The sequence below is a fragment of the Phyllobates terribilis genome, unplaced genomic scaffold (genome assembly GCF_046119375.1).
Source record: "Phyllobates terribilis strain yellow unplaced genomic scaffold, ASM4611937v1 Scaffold_11__3_contigs__length_659146591, whole genome shotgun sequence".
In the NCBI taxonomy this organism is placed as follows: domain Eukaryota; kingdom Metazoa; phylum Chordata; class Amphibia; order Anura; family Dendrobatidae; genus Phyllobates; species Phyllobates terribilis.
Window position 1 is genome coordinate 180640042 of NW_027362771.1, and position 21381 is coordinate 180661422.

The following is a 21381-nucleotide window of genomic DNA, read 5'->3' on the forward strand; positions in this document are numbered from 1 at the left end:
AAATGACCAAGTATGCAATGGACCAGGCAACTGTTAGGTGGATTCATAACTGGCTTAGTGATCGGACTCAAAGGGTGGTTGTAAATGGCTTCACATCCAGCTGGATGAATGTCTCAAGTGGGGTACCACAGGGCTCCGTCCTGGGACCTGTATTGTTCAACATCTTTATCAATGATTTAGATAAAGGAATTGAGGGTAAACTGATTAAATTTGCTGATGACACAAAGCTAGGAGGGATAGCTAATACTAGAGAAGAGAGAGAGAGGATTCAAAAAGACCTAAATAAACTGGAGCAGTGGGCAGCAACCAACAGAATGGTTTTTAACAGGGAAAAATGCAAAGTACTACATCTGGGCAATAAAAATGAAAAAAGCATATACAGAATGGGAGGAATAGAGCTAAGCAACAGTACATGTGAAAAAGACTTAGGTATACTAATAGATCATAGACTGAACATGAGTCAACAGTGTGATGCAGCAGCAAAAAAGGCAAATACAATTCTGGGATGTATTAACAGAAGCATACAGTCTAGATCACGTGAAGTCATTATCGGTCTTTACTCCTCTTTGGTCAGACCTCATCTGGAATACTGTGTACAGTTTTGGGCACCACATTTTAAAAAAGACATAGACAAACTGGAGCAAGTTCAGAGAAGAGCGACCAGAATGGTGACTGGTCTGCAAACCATGTCCTATGAGGAACGGTTGCAGGATTTGGGAATGTTTAGCTTGCAAAAAAGAAGACTGAGAGGAGACTTAATAGCTGTCTACAAATATGTCAAGGGCTGTCACATTGTAGAAGGATCATCTTTATTCTCATTTGCACAAGGAAAGACTAGAAGCAATGAGATGAAACTAAATGGGAGGAGACACAGATTAGATATTAGAAAAAACTTTTTGACAGTTAGGGTGATTAATGAGTGGAACAGGCTGCCACGAGAGGTGGTGAGTTCCCCTTCAATGGACGTCTTCAAACAGAGGCTGGACAGACATCTGTCTGAGATGATCTAGTGAATCCTGCTTTGAGCAGGGGGTTGGACCAGATGACCCAGGAGGTCCCTTCCAACTCTACCATTCTATGATTCTATGATTCTACTGGCTGCAGCAGTTGTGATAGAATCACTGCTTTCTCTGCTGAAGATCTAGCAGAGTTCAGAATGTTGAGCCTTGTATAACCCCACCCCCAGCACTGACTGACATCTTTCTGTGTACAACATATATTGACTGAAAGCTACTAATCAGTGGTGGAGGCGGGGTTGGATAAATAAGCAGGAGAAACCTAGTCCTTTAGTGATAATCTCCTGCTGATAAAACACTGATTTTATCGAAACCGCAAAATGCAGCCTATTAAGTGACACATCACTGAAATCAGAGTCTCTGACTCTACATTCTGCTGCTCTCAGATTACAAAGCATAGCAAAAACCTGCTTATAGATTCCCTTTAAGACTGCAAACTGAGGTGTAAGACGTGGGACCCAAGGCAAATCAGCGGCATATTTTCATTTAACACCCCATGTCTGAACCCATTCTAATACTTATTCAGACTATTAATAATAGCTAGAAATAATCACATATATGTCCAGTCTTAGGTGGTTACTCTTTAGGCTACATCCAGAGGAATTGGGACTGAACAGGATATCCCTCTAATATTGTGGGTTGGGTATATTAGGAATAAGGTCACTACAATGCATATCTTTTCCTACTGGAAAGCTAGTAATCAGGTTTATAGCAACACTTTTAATCACTATACATTAGAAATATTACTATATACTTTCATTTTATAACAAGCATATGCTCTAACTATATGACAGTACCTTCTTTTTCCAATTCTGACAAAAACATTACTGCCATATCAAACCTCCTAAGCTCAGAAAAGGTTTGTAAAATTTCCAACACAACGCCTGCGTCTTCATTTCTAGGAGAAAGAAGGTAAAAAAACAACAATATATTAATAAGGCATCATTCCCCATTGTCAATAAACTGGCTGTAGACCTTGGTGATGATTATTTACCATGCTGTATGTTGAAATACTGGGGTGTAGAAGAACTTTCATTGTAGCGTAGCTAAAGGGAATGTCATGCTAATTATTGGTATCTAGTCAAAGTTAATGGAAAATCCACTAGTTGGTATTGGTGTAAGCCTGACATGGAGACCGTGTGCTGCTATGCGGATCAATAACCATGAGAACTCCTGCACTGTACTGTGCATATCATCAGCCCAGCCAAACCTTGTCCTGCTGCTCTACCAATCCACTTGTACAGGACGTAGAGATCTCTTCTAGGGTATGCTCACTTGGAGGGCTAGTACAGGGAGGGGTTAATGGTGCATTAGGTTTCCTAAATTAAACAGTTTTAGTAATAAATAATTGTATAATAACTAATCATTTGCACCATCAGGTCCACAATTCACCCCCTTCACACAACAGCTAATTATGATCTTTGCGCTTTCCTTTTTTCCGAGAGCCATATCTTTTTTTACTTTTCTGTCAACAGGGAGGGTTTATTTTTTTTGCGGGCCGAGTTGTAGCTTTGAATGACACCATTTACTGTACATGTAATGGAATTTTTTTCTGTTTTTCAATACAAGTGCAATGAAATAGTGAAAAGAAAAAGAAAAAAGTTGTGTTTTTCAGCATTGTGCTGTGAAAATGCTAGGCAACATTATATTTCTGGTCAGTACGATTACAGCGATATCAAACTAGCATTTTTTTTAAAATGGTGAAAAAAAAATTGAAAATTTGACAAAAATCCAATTTATTTATTCTTATCTCCATAACATTTTTATTCTTCTATCGATGGCCAATGTTGGAATTGATAGAATTTTTGGAATACATACAATGTTTTAAATGCATTTTTTTTTTTAGCACTCGTGACTGAATAATGACAATTCTAGCATTTCAATTTTCAAACTCTTTATGGTGTTTACAGCATGGGTTCATTTTATATTTTAATACTTTGGACTTTCATGGATTCGGCGATACCAAATATGATTATTTTTACGTTTAATGGAGGAAAAGTGAGGGGGTGGGTAATTAATTTTTAAAAACTATATTGTTTAGTCCCCTTAGCGGACTTGAACCTGCGAACATTTGTTCACTTGCTCTATCTACTACAAATGCCCCAGTATTGGAGTATATAGAGAAAAAGAAGTCCTCTTACAAAGTCCAGCTACAGGCCATGCTTCACAGGTAGGCTAAGATGACAGAGATGGGGACATTCCTCAGACCCAGGCTGCCATGACAGCCTATCAGCAGTGATCGACACAGTTTTTAAATGGTTAAACACGCTCCAATGCTATGGTCTCAAGCAGATAGCAGCTTTGTAAGAGCCGGTAACTGCTGGATTTGATGTGTGTTCAGCTCTTGAGCCCACTCTATTTCCTACCTGTCATGTGTGAAATCCAATTGTTATATAGTAGGCTTAAAAGGAAATCTGTGAAGAAGGTGAACCTGCCTAAACTATTTATATGGGCACACAAGGTCAGAGAAAGATAAACACATTGGTACCTTAATGTCCATTATCAGAATCCGAAGAAATCCACAATTTTTGCCATATGCAAGTGAGGCGTTAAGTGCTTCGTCAAGCCCAGAGCACTTACCGAAACTCTTTCCTTGGGATATTTCCATCCTTGGCGCCTCGCTCTCTGAGTGATAACTCAATGCGTCTGACATCAGGAGCTGGCCAGGAAATCTAGTGCCTGTGTAGACAACCGCTTTCTTTACTTCTGCACACTAGGGTGCCCTACTAAGGGAAAATAGCTTCATTGTTCTTTAAAGGGGTTTGTCAACTTCCAGGAAAGTGGGTCTCAAAGTCTGTATAATTCCTAAAACAAATTCAGTGAGTACTCACGTTCACTGGGTCCAGAGCCTGCTCCTTGCGTGTTTTGGCTGTTTCGGTGACGTCACGTCAACAGTACGCATCACTACTCTAGCCAATCACTGAGCTAAAAGGGTTGTGCACTGAGCTCAGCGTTACGTGCCGTCAACCTCTGTGATGCAGCAGTGATGCGTGCTGTTGACTTGACATCATTGCTACAGCCAAAAACTGAAACCAGAGCAGAGGCGGGGGCCGCCGCTGGACCCAGGTAAGGCAAGTGCTTGCTAGGTTTGTTACTTTAGCTATTTTACAGAGTTAGTGTCAAGTTTCCTGAACGTGGACAGATCCCTTTAACGCATTTTTTGCTCATAGTGAAAATAGTGGATTTCTCGGTATTCCAGCAATGGATAGCAAATGTAAGAACACTAACGCGTCTATCTTTCACTGACCTAGATGCCCATATAAATGGTTTAAGGGGGGATTGATCTTGCTGAAAGATGCCTTTAAAATCGGCAACAATCAAATATGTATCTAAAATGACAAACAATCACTGACATAACTGTCTAAATGTAGGGAAAAAAACTTCTGAGCATAAACCAATGACTTGCCACTTACTCAATGTATTTAAGTCGAAGAATCTTTACAATTTCATTGAAGACATCTGGATCTAAAGCTTTTTGAAACAGCTTACGGTATAGGGAAGGCTCAATTTGCTAAAAATGAAGGAAAAAAAGAACAAAGTTTAATAACAGGATTACATATTAAAAAGTATGGTCTAACTAGAAATAGCGTCCATTTCAGAGTACGTAGAAACAAAATAATCCCTATTGTTTTAATTTTGTGTAAAGTAGTAAAAAAATAGGACATAAACTTTTTAATACATCTTATTGGGAGAAAGTGATGAATCCCTTACTGTCCAACAGTCAACAATCTGTTAGTAAATGTTTAGAAACCTCCGTAGCATCCCTCCTATTACCTTCCTAATTTTTCTAAATAATAATAAAAAATCTAGTTTTATTGATGCAGTAAATAGTAATTGTAATGCATCTTATCAGAGAAATCTGCTGCTTTCCCCACCAGGACTGATCAGTCATTCTCAATTTATGGATAAAATGTCAGATAGATGTTTTACATTAGGAAATGACCGTAGCTACTGAGAAGAATCTTTGTAGAATCTCCTCAGTAGCAGCTGCCATCTCCTATCTCAGTAATGTAACAATCGGTCTCACCTTGTGTGAGCCAGCTAGTCTGATTTCAGGTCAGTAGGCCAGAAAAAGACCGATAGACAGCAATCAGTAAGAATATTAATACACTTACACACTATTGCATAAATCACTAGGACACTAGGACGGATTAAGAAATAACAATTTTGATGAGACTTCTTTGAGGAGTAGAATAGCAAATATACATAGGTGTGCTTACTTTTAGGTATGTGTATAACATATCTGGGTACCCTTTCAGTCTTCTTAGATCTGATTCAAGTTGAAATGAGTTTGCAGGAACTCCAGGAATGTCACCATCTAGTGATGCAGATAACGCAGGCTGATCCTTTCCCATATTTGCTGGTCTGGTGGGAGTTGGAATGCTGTTTTTTGTGTTATCCCTATATTAATGCAAACATTTTACATTAAAGAAAGGAAACTGACAGCGTTTCTACATAGAACTTATTTTAACCTTTTCCTCCTCCTTTTCGTTTTTTCCACCTCTTCTTCAAAGAGCCATTTTTTTCCATCAATATACAGTAGCTACATGAGGGGTTGTTTTGCAAGATGAGATGTAGTCTTGTATGACATCATTCATTTTACCATATAATGTACTACAAAAATTAGAAAAACATCAAAGTGGGGTTTAGTGTCGAAACTGTTTTTTTCAGATTGTGTTTTAAAGGAGTTAATTGTGTGGTAAAAATGACCTGCCAACATTAATGTTTAGCTCTGCACGATTGCAGGAATTCATAACTTAGGTATTTAAAAAATAAATACATTTTACACACATGTAAATTATAATATATACACACATATACACATATATATATATATATATATATACACACACATACATACATACATACATCCATCTACACACACGTGCAATTAGAATATAATCAAAAAGTTAATTTATTTCAGCTCTTCAATACAAAAAGTGAAACTCATATTATATAGGGTCATTACAGAGTGATCTATTTCACGTGTTTATTTCTGTTAATGATGATTATGGCTTACAGCCAATGAAAATACAAAAGTCATTATCTCAGTAAATTACAATAATTAAACAAAAAAAACACCTGGAAAGGCTTCCTAAGCGTTTAAAAAGATCCCTTAGTCTGTTTCAGTAGGCTCCACAGTAATGGGGAAGACTGCTGACTTGACAGATGTCCAGAAGGCAGTCATTGACACAGTCCACAAGGTCCTAGAGTTCCAATTTTCATTTGGAAATCAAGATCCCAAAGTCTGGAGGAAGAGTGGAGAGGCCACAATCAAAGCTGCTTGAGGTCTAATGTGAAGTTTCCACAATCAGTGATGGTTTGGGGAGCCATGTCATCTGCTGGTTTAGGTCCCCTGTGTTTTATCAAGACCAAAAAGTCAGCGCAGCCGTCTTCATGGCATAATTAATAAAATGTATGTGGAGGGAGGTGGAGGGCTTAATCCAGCAAGGTCCCAGGACACTGGTTTACGAGTTTCAGGGCTATATGTGCCCCTTAATCATAACCTAGCTGTATGGCTGTGACCTCCAAAAAATGTTGGCCTGTGTTTTTATACCTAAGAACTTTTTGGAATAAAGCTTTGGAACATATTGCTTTGGTGCCGGATTTCTTCATATTTCTATTGGACTCTTTGGGATTGCAGCCAGGCACAAAGGGAAAGCTGAGCGGAAAAAAAAAACTTTTTTACTTATGATCCTAACAGTGTATGTTACACATACAGTGGGGAAAAAAAAAGTATTTAGTCAGCCACCAATTGTGCAAGTTCTCCCACTTAAAAAGATGAGAGGCCTGTAATTGACATCATAGGTCGACCTCAACTATGAGAGACAAAATGAGAAAACAAATCCTAAAAATCACATTGTCTGATTTGGAAAGAAATTTTTTTCAAATTTTGGTGGAAAGTAAGTATTTGGTCAATTCCAAACAAGCAAGATTTCTGGCTCTCACAGACCTGTAACTTCTTCTTTAAGAGGCTCCTCTGTCCTCCACTTATTACCTGTAGTACTGGAACCTGTTTGAACTTGTTAGCAGTATAAAAGACACCTGTCCGCAACCTCAAACAGTCACACTCCAAACTCCACTATGGTGAAGACCAAAGAGCTGTCGAAGGACACCAGAAACAAAATTGTAGCCCTGCACCAGGCTGGGAAGACAATCTGCAATAATCAAGCAGCTTGGTGTGAAGAATTCAACTGTGGGAGCAATAATTAGAAAATGGAAGACATACAAGACCATTGATCATATCCCTCGATCTGGGGCTCCACACAAGATCTCACCCCGTGGGGTCAAAATTATCTCAAGAACGGTGAGCTAAAATCCCAGAACCATATGGGGGGACCTAGTGAATGACCTGCAGAGAGCTGGGACCAAGGTTACACAGGCTACCATCAGTAACACACTACGCCGCCAGGGACTCAGATCCTGCAGTGCCAGACGTGTCCCCCTGCTTAAGCCATTACATGTCAGGGCCCATCTGAAGTTTGCTAGAGAGCATTTGGATGATCCAGTAGAGTATTGGGAGAATGTCATATGGTTATATGAAACCAAAGTAGTACTGTTTGGTAGAAACACAACTCGGCGTGTTTGGTGGAGAAAGAATGCCGAGTTGCATCCAAGGAACACCGTACCTACTGTGAAGCATGGGGGTGGCAACATCATGCTTTGGGACTGTTTCTCTGCCAAGGGACCAGGATGACTGATCAGTGTACATGAAAGAATGAATAGGGCCATGTATCGTGAGATTTTGAGTGCAAACCTCCTTCCATCAGCAAGGGCATTGAAGATGAAACGTGGCTGGGTCTTTCAGCATGACAATGACCCCATGCACACCGCCAGGGCAACGAAGGAGTGGCTTCGTAAGAAGCATTTCAAGGTCCTGGAGTGGCCTAGCCAGTCTCCAGATCTAAACCCTATAGAAAACCTTTGGAGGGAGTTGAAAGTCTGTGCTGCCCAGCGACAGCCCCAAAACATCACTGCTCTAGAAGAGATCTGCATGGAGGAATGGGCCAACATACCAGCAACAGTGTGTGCCAACCTTGTGAAGACTTACAGAAAACGTTTGACCTCTGTCATTGCCAACAAAGGATATATAACAAAGTATTGAGATGAACTTTTGTAACTGACCAAATACTTATTTTCCACCAAAATTTGAAAAAAAATTATTTTCAAATCAGACAATGTGATTTTCAGGATTTGTTTTCTCATTTTGCCTCTCCTAGTTGAGGTCTACCTATGATGTCAATTACAGGACTCTCATCTTTTTAAGTGGGAGAACTTGCACAATTGGTGGCTGACTAAGTACTTTTTTCCCCACTGTAGCTAGGATTTGGCAAGCTGCACTGGATGCCAAAAATTTACTTGGGGTTATAACTCTTAATAATCAGCATTATAATGGCATTATTCTGTCACTGTGGTGGAATTACAAAGTCATAGTGTGGTGGTATTATTCAATCTTATATTGAGGTATTCTTGATCTTGCAGTGAATCGTGATTTCCTAAACATCAGGCAGGGCAATATGTGTAATAGAGACCCCTATCTTGGAAAGCAGGGAGTGGGGGGCATTATGGGCCTGAGTGACAGCTGTAGAGCTACAGTATAAGAAGAACTCACTCAAACCTGTAGGCTGTTTGAATTATGTATAAAGGCTACCAGAGTGGAAATTTGGGGTTGTGTTCTGGTAAATAAACTATGCTTTTCATCAGCTCCATTTATAATGTGTGTAAAGCAATAAGGAAATATTCCTTTATAAAAGTACAATCATACTACCCATCTTAGGTAAGATCTAAATGCAGCACTCGGGCCTGCAATTTCTATAGTCATTGTACCTAATAAAAGCGCAGTGGTTTTCATTAGAAAAGAGACATTCCTGAATTCCAAAGCAAAAATCACAGACTACACAGCAGCATAAATGGATTTAATTAAATGGATGATCCACATGAATGATTTTCAAGTTGCTCTACTGAGGCAATTAAGCAACACTACAACTTCAAAGCTAAATATAGTTGTCTAAAAATATTCCCATCTAATAAAATCTGACATAAATTAGAGCAATATTCTCTCTATGACCTATGTATAAAAATAAACCGCTATTCAGCACAATGGCGGCTTATTATAGTTATACATATTTCCAAGCAATGGATATTATTAGGCGGATTAAAATGGAGAATTGGCATGTGCATAATTATCTAAAGTTTACTAAAAATATATATGTAGCTAGTTTGCTTGAGATTCATCTCTGTGGAAAATCAGATTAATTTTCAAAAGATTTTTGTCATTTTTTTTGTAAATACTAATATATAATATGCGTTTCGGATCTTCCTTTTACAAGATATATTTGACCAGTGAATAGAAAGAGCTTCACTTACATCCAGAGGCTGGTGTATTTCCTTTGAGTCCATTTAAACATGGCTGTGCAATCCTTTTTGAGTTCCCTGCCTCCCTGCTCAAACTCCGTCACTATGTAACTGTACACTGAAGAATCATGACTATGTGAGGTGCACATGCTGTCAGGATTCCCTTGTCTTCCCAAGGCGAGCGAGCAGTCCACTGATCACATGTGCTATTCCTTAGACAGTGTACACTTAGACTGGACAGTCATAAAATGTGCTAGATTCATCATAGTGGTTCATTCGGTTTGATAAATCTGGTATATTTTAAGACCACCTAGTCAACGTTTTTGTCTTATAAGATTTTGGTGCATGGTGTCACATGTTAAGCCAATGTTCTTTAGCAACAAACCATAGCCCTTTCAGTGAAATAACACATGAATATGGTGCATATAGTAATGAATTTGGTGCATATCATGAAAAACAATTTTTGGTGCAAATTATACCAGACTTCTAATATATGACACTTTGTGGGGAGGCAATGGATTGCAGAGGCTGCTGGCGTTGGGCCTGATGGAGGCCCTCACAGCTGCAGTTTGAGTCCTGCAATTAGGTCCAGCCTGGCTGAGCTTCATGATAAACGTCAATCACACTATATACTGCAAAGCTTTAAAAAAATATATATGCAGCGGGTGAAATAAGTATTGAACACTTCACCAATTTTCTAAGTAAATATATTTCTAAAGGTGCTATTGACATGAAATTCTCACCAGATGTCGGTAACAAGCCATCCATTCCACACAGGCAAAGAAATCAAACCATAGATGTCCATAAATTAAGTTATGTGTAATATTGAGAAATGACACAGGAAAAAAAGTATTCAACATATGAAGAAAAAGGTGCAAAAAGCCATGGAAAGTCATAACACCAGCTGAAATCTATCAGTAATTAGAAAGCAATCCTGCCACTTATTGAAAAATAATATCAGCTGGTTCAAGTGATGGTCTATAAAAGGTGTCTCATTGCCAAGGTACCTCACAAGAAACATCTCATGATGGGTAACACCATTGAGCTGTCTCAAGATCTTTGCAACCTTATTGTTGCAAAACATACTGATGGCATTGGTGGCTCTGTGATAATCACTGCAGCCTTGCAGCACTGAGATCTTGGGTTCAAATCCCACCAAGGACAACATCTGGAAGGAGTTTGTATGTTCTCCCCGTGTTTGTGTGGGTTTCCTCCAGGTTCTCTAGTTTCCTCCCACACTCAAAAGACATACAGATCGGGAATCTTGATTGTGAGCCCCAATAGGGACAGTGCCGATAATGTCTGTAAAGCGCTGAGGAATTAATGGCGCTATATAAGTGAGTAAAATAAATAATATAATACAAGTGTATGGAGCGAGGGCGCAGCCGTCTAGTGGGCATGGCCTCGCTCAATACACTTGAAAGTAGCGAGGCCATGCCCACTAGACTGCTTCTGCCCAGGAGTATGCATATCGCATACATCACCGCCGTTCCAGACTCAGAAACCATTGAATCCTCACATTGCGTGCACTAGGGAGGAAATTCAAAAGTCTGCAGGCACACAGAGTGACTGCAGACTTTACATTTTAAACAGAACAACCCCTTTAATTTATGGCCATCTATGGTTTGATTTCTTTGCCTGTGTGTACTGGATCGGTTGTTACTGATATCTGGTGAAAATTTCATGTCAAAAGCACCTTTAGAAATATATTTACTTAGAAAATTGGTGACGTGTTTTGGGTTTGTGTTTTCACCATTTCACATTTTTTCCTGTTTTCAACACATTATATGGCAAAGTTATTGTAGTCATTCATAATCACAACTTGTCTTACATAAAACAAGCCCTGATATGGCTATGTTGAAGGAAAAATAAAATATATGGCTATTGAAAGAAGGGGAGGAGAAAATTAAAGAGCAAAGAAATGAAAAATCACTAGGTCTTTAAAAGGTTAAATGGATTATCCAACCCCTAAAAACTGCCTAATTAAAAAAAAAATACTTCTCAGACCACAGTTAACTGGATGCAAAGTCTTTCTGATCATATTACTAGCCAATAATATGTCCAATGCCAAAGCATTTTCTGATATTAATATTATTACTCCTACTCCACAATGGGATAGGATCTTGGAGATGGGAATACCCCTTTAATTAAGGATGACAAGTCACAACGATAGCTCATTGCTTTTATAGTGGACATGGATGACAAGTCTCAGAGATAGGTCATTGCACTTGTCCAGCCTACAATATATGGTTTTAGTTTTTCAAATGTGAATGACCACTCTGACATCTGTTATTTTTAAGTTCGTTCTTAACTAAGCATCGTGGTTTGGAAATGAAGAATTCAATACATGTAAGAAACCATTCTTTTTTTCACAACTGAAAACAGTTTTATAATGTATCAAATGGTTACTTAGGACTTACTGAAGTGTTGGCAAATTGCTGATTTCCTCAATCTTTAACATCTTTGCACTGGGAGCTTCTGGGTAAATGGAGATTGGTTCTTTAGAACTCAAGTCTTCGTTACTTTTTTCAGGCTCCTCAGGTTGGATTAAGACACTAACATTACCATCATTCTGAGATTTACGAATAACATCTGCTGGAGCTAGTAACAAACCTCCAATCTCTTCAATTTCCATCCTCCTCAAAGGTTTCTAAAATTATGAAATATTTAGAATCAGAGGTATATTTATACAGTGGGGAAAATAAGTATTTGATGCACTGCCGATTTTACAAGTTTTCCCACCTACAAAGAATGGAGAGGCCTGTAATTTTTATTGTAGGTACACTTCAACTGTGAGACACAGAATGAAAAAAAAATCCAGAAATCACATTGTATGATTTTTCCATAATTAATTTGCATTTTATTGCATGAAATAAGTATTTGATACAATAGAAAAACAGAACTTAATATTTCGTACATAAACCTTTGCTTGCAATTACAGAAGTTAGATGTTTCCTGTAGTTCTTGACCAAGTTTGCACACACTGCAGAGGGATTTTGGTCCACTCCTCCATACTGATCTTCTCCGGATGTTTCAAGTTTCGGGGCTATCGCTGGGCAACATTGAGTTTCAGCTCCCTTCAAAGATTTTCTATTGAGTTCAGGTCTGGCTAGGCCACTGCAGGACCTTGAAATGCTTTTAACGGAGCCAACTCCTTAGTTGCCCTGGCTGTGTGTTTCGAGTCATTGTCATGCTGAAAAACCCAGCTACGACCAATCTTCAATGCTGTTACTAAGGGAAGAAGGTTGTTGGCCAAAATCTTGCGATACATGACCCCATCCATCCTCCCTTCAATACGGTGCAGTCGTCCTGTCCCCGGTGCAGAAAAACACCCTCAAAGTATGATGTTTCCTTGACCATGCTTCACGGTTCTTCTTCTCCCTCTAAACACGGTGAGTGGAGTTGATGCCAAAAAGTTCTATTTTGGTCTTATCTGACCACATGACCTTCTCCCATGCCTCCTCAGGATCATACAGATGGTCATTGACAAACTTCAAATAGGCCTGGACATGTGCTGGCGTGAGTCGGGGGGGCCTTGCATGCCCTGCAGGATTTTAATACATGAAGACGTAGCGTGTTACTAATGGTAATGCTTGAGACTGTGATCACAGCTCTCTTCAGGTCATTGACCAGGTCCTTCCATGTAGTTCTGGGCTGATTTATGACCTCAGAATCATCCTTACCCCACAAGGCGAGATCTTGCATGGACCCCAGATAGAGGAAAATTAACAGTCATCTTGTGTTTCTTCTATTTTCTAATAATTGTGCCAACAGTTGTTGCGTTCTCACCAAGCTGCTTGCCTATTGTCCTTTAGCCCATCCCAACCTTGAGCAGGTCTACAATTTCGTCCCTAATGTCCTTAGACAGTTCTTTGGTCTTGGCCATGGTGGAGAGGTTGGAGCGTGATTGGTTGAGTGTGTAGATAGGTGTCTTTTATACAGGTAACAAGTTCAAACAGGTGCAATTAATACAGGTAATGAGTGCAGAGTAGGAGGGCTTCTTAAAGAAAAACTAACAGGTCTGTGAGAGCCAGAATTCTTGCTGGTTGGTAGGTGATCAAATAATTATTTCATGCAATAAAATGCAATTTAATTATTTAAAAATCATACAATGTTATTTTCTGTTTTTTATTTTTAGATTCTGTCTCACATTGAAGTGTACCTACGTTAAAAATTACATACCTCTCCATTCTTTATAGGTGGGAGAACTTGCAAAATCAGCAGTGTATCAAATATTTCTGACATACAGTGGGGAAAAGAACTTTCAAACAAGAAAAACAGTACATTTATGATCATCCAGAACTGTATTCAAAATTGTGCCAGTGGCTACGGGATATGGACAACAAGCTTGTTGACAGACAGATTTCTAACAAATTATTTGAGCAGCATTATGACAGAGATAGTTTCCTATTCTCAAGTGCTGCCTAAATCCTTTTTACAGGAACAGCATATTCAGCAGACTGCACCCCTAAGCTCTTGCACACACAGTCATGGGCATCTTTCAGTCTCACCGGGCTGTTTAATGCCAGTGGCACTTTGCATTAAAGCAAGTGCAGACTTTAGAGGAAGCTCTGCGGGTACACTTTGCCAGCTGAAAGATTTTAGCTCAGTAGCCTTAAAAACTGTGAATGATGTTTTGATCTTTTGTTTTGCTAAAATCCAATTGCATTTTAGGGTGTCAGAAAGAATAAAAGAGCATACAGTTTAGGCTGCCAACATCTTGTTTAAAAGGGGTTGTCTCCTGTTAAACAGGGAGAAAAAAATATGTCCAGCGCATTTCAGAGCTGGAATTTAAAACAGAAGATCTTGAAAACCGTTCCCGTAGTAATAATCTAAAAATAATTGGAGTGCCTGAAAAGGTAGAAGGGAACAACCCCACAGATTAGATCAAATCATGGCTGAAAACCAAAGTGGGAGGAGACAGCCTTACAAAATTGTTTGCAGTGGAGATGGCTCATCGAGTACCATCAAGACCCTTACCCCCAGGGTCGGCCCCAAGATCTATCCTGGCAAAAATCCTAAACTACTGGGATGGCGATCTCCTACTTAGATAGGTCAGAGACATGGTAGACTTAACTATTGATGTCAACGGGATATCTATATACCCGGACTATTCCGCGGCAGTTCAAAAGCTCAGAATGAAATTCGGAGAGGTCAAGAGGAGACTACGGGGACTAGGTTTGGCTTACTCAATGCTATATCCGGCCAAATTATGAGTGGTGGCTTTGGGAGGGGTACACTTTATTCAGACCCCTGAGGAGGCGACAATTTGGCTGGATCAGAATGGCAAACGTATCAGAGCAGATGGGGCCCGTTGAAGAAGGATCTGGTTGTTCGAGGGTTAATTGTTATAAAGATTATAAAATTTGAATGGCTATAGGATAATTGTCCTTTGGTACTGCGGGACGAAAATGTTTATAATGGTTGTGTTCGGTGGCGCAACAGGCATTTTATTCTGTCATCGGTGGGCGGGAGAGACAAAGAGGTGGAGAGTTAACTAGAAGAGTAGTAAAGTGTCCGAAATCTCAGACCCTAATAATTGCTAGGTTGTGGAAAGGCGTTCCCCCTTTCTCATATAGAGAGTGCGGTATAGGTATTAAAACAAAAAGGTTGATAAAGTTCCTGTGGGGAAGTTCGAGGGGTAGTTTAAGTTGAGTTTTAAAATGGGGAATCGGGGGGCGGTAGGTGTTAGAGAAGGGAGGGTACTGGGGGGGATGGAGACCAATTGGGGGGGGAGGAGGGAGAAGAAATACTGTTCTCACTGACTATGATGGGAGGAAGAGTTAAAATTTTGAGCTGGAATGTTAGAGGCCTATCTAACAACACGAGACAAACGGTGATATGCCTTCAGGAAACACACCTGGTTAGTGAAAACATAGCTGTGCTACAGAAGAGATGGGTGAGGAAGGTGTATCACTCGACATTCTCAGCCCACGCTAGAGGGGTGTCAATACTGGTACACTCAAGCACGCCATTTGTAGAGGTGTCGATAGACAAAGAAGGTCTATGTATTTGTAGTGTGTAAGATTTTCAATAGACTATTATGCATTGTGTCTGTATATATCCCTCCGCCATACTCGGGGGGGGGGGGGGGGGGGGGATGCAGGAAATTCTAGAAATATCGGCTAGATGGGTAGGGGTTCATATGCTTATAGTGGGTGATGTAAACAATATTGTCAATGACCACTGTGATAAGGGAAGACATGCCTTGTTGAGGAATGAGGGGAATGAGACAGCGTTTGGTAACTATTTAAAGGAAGTAGCCTTGACAGATCTATGGCGGGTACGAAATGTGGATAAGTACTGCTACTCCTGCTATTCGGCCACATATGGCTCTTTGTCCCGTATAGACGTAGCCCTGGGAAATGAATGGATGGATAATTTGGTACAGGAGGTGGAGTATTTACCAAGAGTGGTGTCGGACCACAGTCCGCTAGTGGTGCTACTACAAATTGAGGACCAGGGGAGTAAATCAGGGTTGGGATGGAAGATTCATCCTTTTTGGCTGCAACTCCTAGACATGGGGAAGATTGGTGATGAGATCGCTGAATTTTTTAAGCTTAACGAGGGTAGTGCAGAGCAACACATTGTTTGGGACACTATGAAGGCATATTTAAGGGGGATTTTGTTCAAAGACATATCAAGGCATAACACTACATCCAGAAACAAGGATATAGCGGTAATGGAAGAATTGAGGGCAGCGAAGGGAGTGATGAGTAACCAGAATTCACAGGACACGCAAAACGGCATGAAGGCTGCTCAGGAAGAGGTAAATAAACTACATTTGCACAAGGCAGAAAGGTTGAGGGCATTTCAAAAAGAAGCTTTCTATGCAGAGGGTGAAAAAGTAGGACATCTGCTCTCAGTGGTGGCTTCTGTGCAGCGGGACTCAGCACATGTAGATGCATTAAAACAAGAGAATGGCCGTGTAGTTACTCAGAGGGAGCAAATTTTGAAAGTCTTTAGAGGATTTTACAGGAAGTTATACTCCACGCAGTCGCAGCAGGTGGAAGGGGAGATTGATGCTTTCCTAAGGGAGGCTCACCTACCTAAGTTAAGCAACGAAGACAGAACAGCTAGACGAACCGCTTTCAGCGGAGGAATTGGGAGAGGCTTTGGCATCCATGGTGGGGGACAGGGCACTGGGGGCAGACGGCATCCCAGCTGAAGTATACAAAAACCTCAATGAGGGAATAATAACTAAACTATTAGGGGTATTTGATGAAGCGTTGGAGAGGGGAGTGTTACCCGCATCTATGAGGGAGGCCATTGTTGTGGTCATTCCCAAAGCTGAAAAAGATCCACAGCTGCCAGAGTCATATAGACCAATATCACTTTTGACGGCAGATATCAAAATACTGGCCAAGGCTCTGGCGAACAGACTAATCTGGGTAATAGACAAGGTAGTCCACTCGGACCAATCTGGCTTCATGCCAAATAAATCCACTGCTGTCAATTTAAGGAGGCTGTACTTAAACGTACAAATTCCAGCTGAAAATGTGGGTAAGAGAGTGGTGGTATCTCTAGATGCACATAAAGCCTTCGACAGTGTGGAATGGAACTACCTGTGGTCGGTGCTGAGTAGCTTTGGGTTCGGGCCAGTGTTTACCTCATGGGTAAAATTGCTGTACTCCTCTCCAACAGTCAGAATTAAAGTGAATAACAAACTGTCGGAAAGCTTCCCTCTGTTTAGAGGTACGAGACAGGGGTGTCCGTTGTCCCCGCTGCTATTTGCCCTAGCTGTCGAGCCATTAGCTGCCAAAATAAGGAGATCACAGGAGGTGAAGGGGTTTGTATATGGGAAAACAGAGGAGAAGATAGCTTTATATGCCAACGATATTCTACTATTTTTGGAAAGTCCTGGGGAAGCCTTGAGAAATGTAGTGACACTAATTGAGGGATTTGGACAGATATCGGGACTACTCATTAACTGGGATAAGTCGTGTGTTCTGCCGATAGATGGAAAGGGTGACTGTACCGGTGAGGTGGAACTATTCACCAAATTAAAAGGTGGTCCAACAATTTAAGTACTTAGCGATTCATATAGCTCTTCCATTGACGACATTTGAGGAGCTTAATATATGCCCTTTATTACAAAGACTGCGCACTAAAATCACAGCGTGGAATAAGTGTCATTTATCGGTGGTGGGCAGAGTGAACCTCCTCAAAATGATTGTGATTATTATTAATTTATATAGCGCCATTGATTCCATGGCGCTGTACATAAGGAGGGGTTACATACCAAATACAGATATCACTTACAGTAAACAAACTAACAATGATAGAATTGTACGGAGGGAAGAGGATGACACAACTGTTATCTGTGCTGCATAATTCCCCCATCTGGATCCCAATGAGCAGGTTCCGCGGGATAAAAATCACTATTTGGAGAATTAGTGTGGGGTAAGAAGAGTCCCAGACTTAAACAGGAAACACTGCAGAGAAAGAAAGACGAGGGAGGCCTAGCGCTCCCTAATCCCTGGTTATACTTTCTTTCTGCACAAAGCCAACACCTCAAGGGCTGGGGGGAGACTATGGGAAAGGGACAGGTACCTGTCAGTTTGGAGCACTTAATTAAGATTTCGCCTTTAAGTATGGGACTGGAGGCGGGAATCTTCAAGAAATGGGAATCGCATTACCATACCATAAATCTAATACATAAAATGTGGCAGAAAATCAAGCAGATTAGGGGGGTAACTCACTTCACTAAGTTTTCACCTAGCTGGGATAACATCTATTTTCAGGAGTTCAGTAATATGAAGGGGTTTGGTGAGTGGAAAGAAATGGGTATTGGCCTGATCTATCAGTTGATTTACAGAGGAAAGCTTAAATCATATGAAATGTTGCAGGAATAATTTCAATTCCCAAGGCTAAACCTCTTTCAATATTGACAGGTTCAGCATGCATTTCAGACCCAAAGCGGAAGAGGACCTATTGGAATACAAATAGATCTGATGTTGGATTTTATACTTAAAAACAGAGGAACGAAAGGGGCAATATCTGAAGTGTATAGAGACCTGCTGCACGCCTTTCTTGGAGGGCACCCCATCAAAGCTAGAAGGAAGTGTGAGACAGACTTGGGAGAGATAAACCTCGATAGGTGGGAGTCTATTCTAGAATATATACCCAAGTTATCCATGAGTGAGCCTGGGAGAATGTCACAGCTGTATGTGATCCACAGGGCGTATAGAACCCCTGATATGTTATTTAAAGCAGGGTTGAAGTCTAACTCCGACTGCCCAAGGTGCTCGCAATCTGAGGCAGACATACTGCATATGCTTTGGCATGGTCCTAGATTGTCCTCCTTTTGGATCGTAGTGTTGAACCGTATTGGAATGGTGTATAGGTGTGTTGTCCCTAGGGACCCACTGACATATATATTAGGGTACGTTGAGGAAATAAAAACAGACAACATGCCCAAAATAGCAATTGCGAGATTATGGTTTATTGCCAGAAAATTGATTGCAAAATATTGGATTAGAGAGGAGCCCCCGTCCAGACGCGAATTCATTGCGCAAACAAACTATATAATTCAACTTGAAAAAAGTATTTACACCAAGAGGAATAAGCAGGAATATTTCCATAAATTATGACAGCCATGGTTGGATAGGATTAATTAGAGCAACACCAATATATACTACTGTAGTTAAACTCTTGGTAACCTGTATGTCGGAGTGGAGAGGGAAGAAGGAAAGAAAAGGGGAAGAGAAGGAAAGGGAGTAGAGGAAGGAAAGAAAAGGAGTAAAGTAGGGAAGGAAAGGAAAGGGGGGGATAAAATTAAAAAAAAGAGACCGAAAGAAAGATCTCCATGGGTGGGGAGAGGGGGTAAGGGAAGGGGGGGGGGACTTACTATAATATTGTAAAACGAGTATTGCCATGTAATATCTGTTCCAAGTTTTGTTATGTTTAATAAAAATTTATCCGATTAAAAAAAAAGGGGGTTGTCTCACTATAGGACTGATCTATATAGTTCTGCACCATGAGAACAGCAGATCAGATAAGAAAATGTACATCTCATCTAAACCAGTAATAGAATTAACACAAACTGTATTAAAAAAAGTAAATAAAATACAATTTTATTGAAAAATGCTAATTAAAATATAAAGATACAAATTAGCCAGTAGATGGCACCACATAAATTAATAGGGAAAGGTATGAACATTTAATATGAACATTAATTTACCGTAATAACCCTGAGTGGAGTAGTCATCAAATGATAAGATCTACAATATCCAAAAGGAATTTTACCCAACATGTATATGAAATTGATGTGGTATCAATGCCTTTTGGAAATTGTAGGTCTTATCATTGGATGAAATATTTGTTATATTGTGCCATCTACTGGCTAATTGATATATTTATATTTTAATTAGAATTTTTCAATAAACTATATTTTATGTAAATGTTAATACATTTTCTTTTGGGGGTGTCTGCCTTCCTTGATGGAAGTCCCTGCTGTATTCTGAATTGAAAAAGACCTATTCACAAATGATGTACAGCCATAAATAAATTATAAAAGTATATCTTTATTACTTGTATCAAATAACATAAAAAAATGTAAAAAACAAGATAAGTACTTTATAATTTATTCATGGCTATACTTCATTTGTGAATACCGTAGATCTGTTTCACTTTTTTACATGTATACCGGCACAGTAACTGCCTGGACAGTTTTTAACGGATTCTGCTTTTCTTGGTGAATAGACATCCATCACTTACTGCGATAAATGTTGACTTTTTTTGTTCAAGAATAAATGTGGATTGTTGTTCATGGAAAAATATAAGCCATACACTGAAAATAAGTGCATCTTTCGGAGCAAAAAATAATATAAGAGCCTGTCTTGTTTTCGGGGAAACACAGTAGTAGCATGACTGTGTGGCTGGTCTGAACGGTGCATTATCCAATACAGCAAGCAGAGGGAGCAAATAATAATCTTTTTATTTATATAGCGCCAACATATTCCGCAGCGCTTTACAATTCAGACAATTTACAGACAATATTGGCACTGTCCCACTGGTCACAATCTACATTCTCTATCAGTATGACTTTGGAGCGTGGGAGGAAACCCACACAAACACGGGGAGAACATACAAACTCCTTGCAGATGTTGTCCTTGGTGGGATTTGAACCCAGTACTAATCACTGAGCCACCGTGCTGCCCTTTTCAATGCCCGAGCATTGCCTCTTCAGCATTGGAGAAGCACAGGTGCACTGAAGTCGGGAGCTAAGGCCACGGCCCCACTATCAGTATTTGGTCAGTATTTTTTTCTCAGGAGTGGGACCGCAGTGGCCAGATGTTACAGCATAGTGGATGGCATTTCTAGAAATCCCATGGCTGGCCACTATACGTCTCTGTGCTCCTGCGGATCTCCCGCAGAAACGGACATGCAGCGCGTCTTTCAGGACCGCAACATGTCAATTGATTTATACAGCTGACATGGTCCCGCAACAGCCGCGGGAGGAATCGCGATCCACCCACGGCTGTTAACCAGTTAAATGCCGCTGTCAATCTCTGACAGCGGCATGGAACTCGCGCTTCCGGGAAGCGTGTCCTAGGCCCCGCCCATTATTGACCCCATCACGTGATCGCGGGTTACCGATGGGTTGGCATGACAGCCCGGGGTCTGCAACAGACCCCTGTGGTTGTCATGTCTCGATTGCTATGCACCCAGTGGTCGGCGCTCATAGCAAGTGAGTATTTCTACTACATAGAAGCGATGAGCAGATCGCCTGTATGTAGCAGAGGCAATCAGGTAATTGCTGCTTCTAGTCTCCTATGGAGACTATTGAAGCAAGCAAAAGGTGTAAAAAAAAAAAAAATTTTAAAAATATAAAATGTTTAAAATCACCCATTAAGTTTAAATTGCCCCATTCAAAATAAAATAATAAAAAATAAATCCCACATAGACATATTTGGTATCGCCGCGTTCAGAATCGCCCGATCTATCGATATAAAAAAATAATTAATCTGATCGGTAAAACGGGTAACAAGAAAAAAAATTCCAAACG

The 21381-nt window shown here is 40.2% G+C and overlaps 1 protein-coding gene across 1 annotated transcript in view; it reads right to left on the reverse strand.

The window, feature by feature from the left end:
* RPAP3 (RNA polymerase II associated protein 3) overlaps positions 1-21381 on the reverse strand; it is a 50806-nt gene that overhangs the window by 4308 nt on the left and 25117 nt on the right. Inside the window, exons 13-16 of the mRNA XM_073651854.1 lie at positions 11792-12021; positions 5237-5417; positions 4430-4527; positions 1814-1914 (exon numbers count right to left, since the gene is read on the reverse strand). Of these exons, the coding sequence (XP_073507955.1) occupies positions 1814-1914; positions 4430-4527; positions 5237-5417; positions 11792-12021 (610 nt within the window). The remainder of the gene's footprint in view (positions 1-1813; positions 1915-4429; positions 4528-5236; positions 5418-11791; positions 12022-21381) is intronic.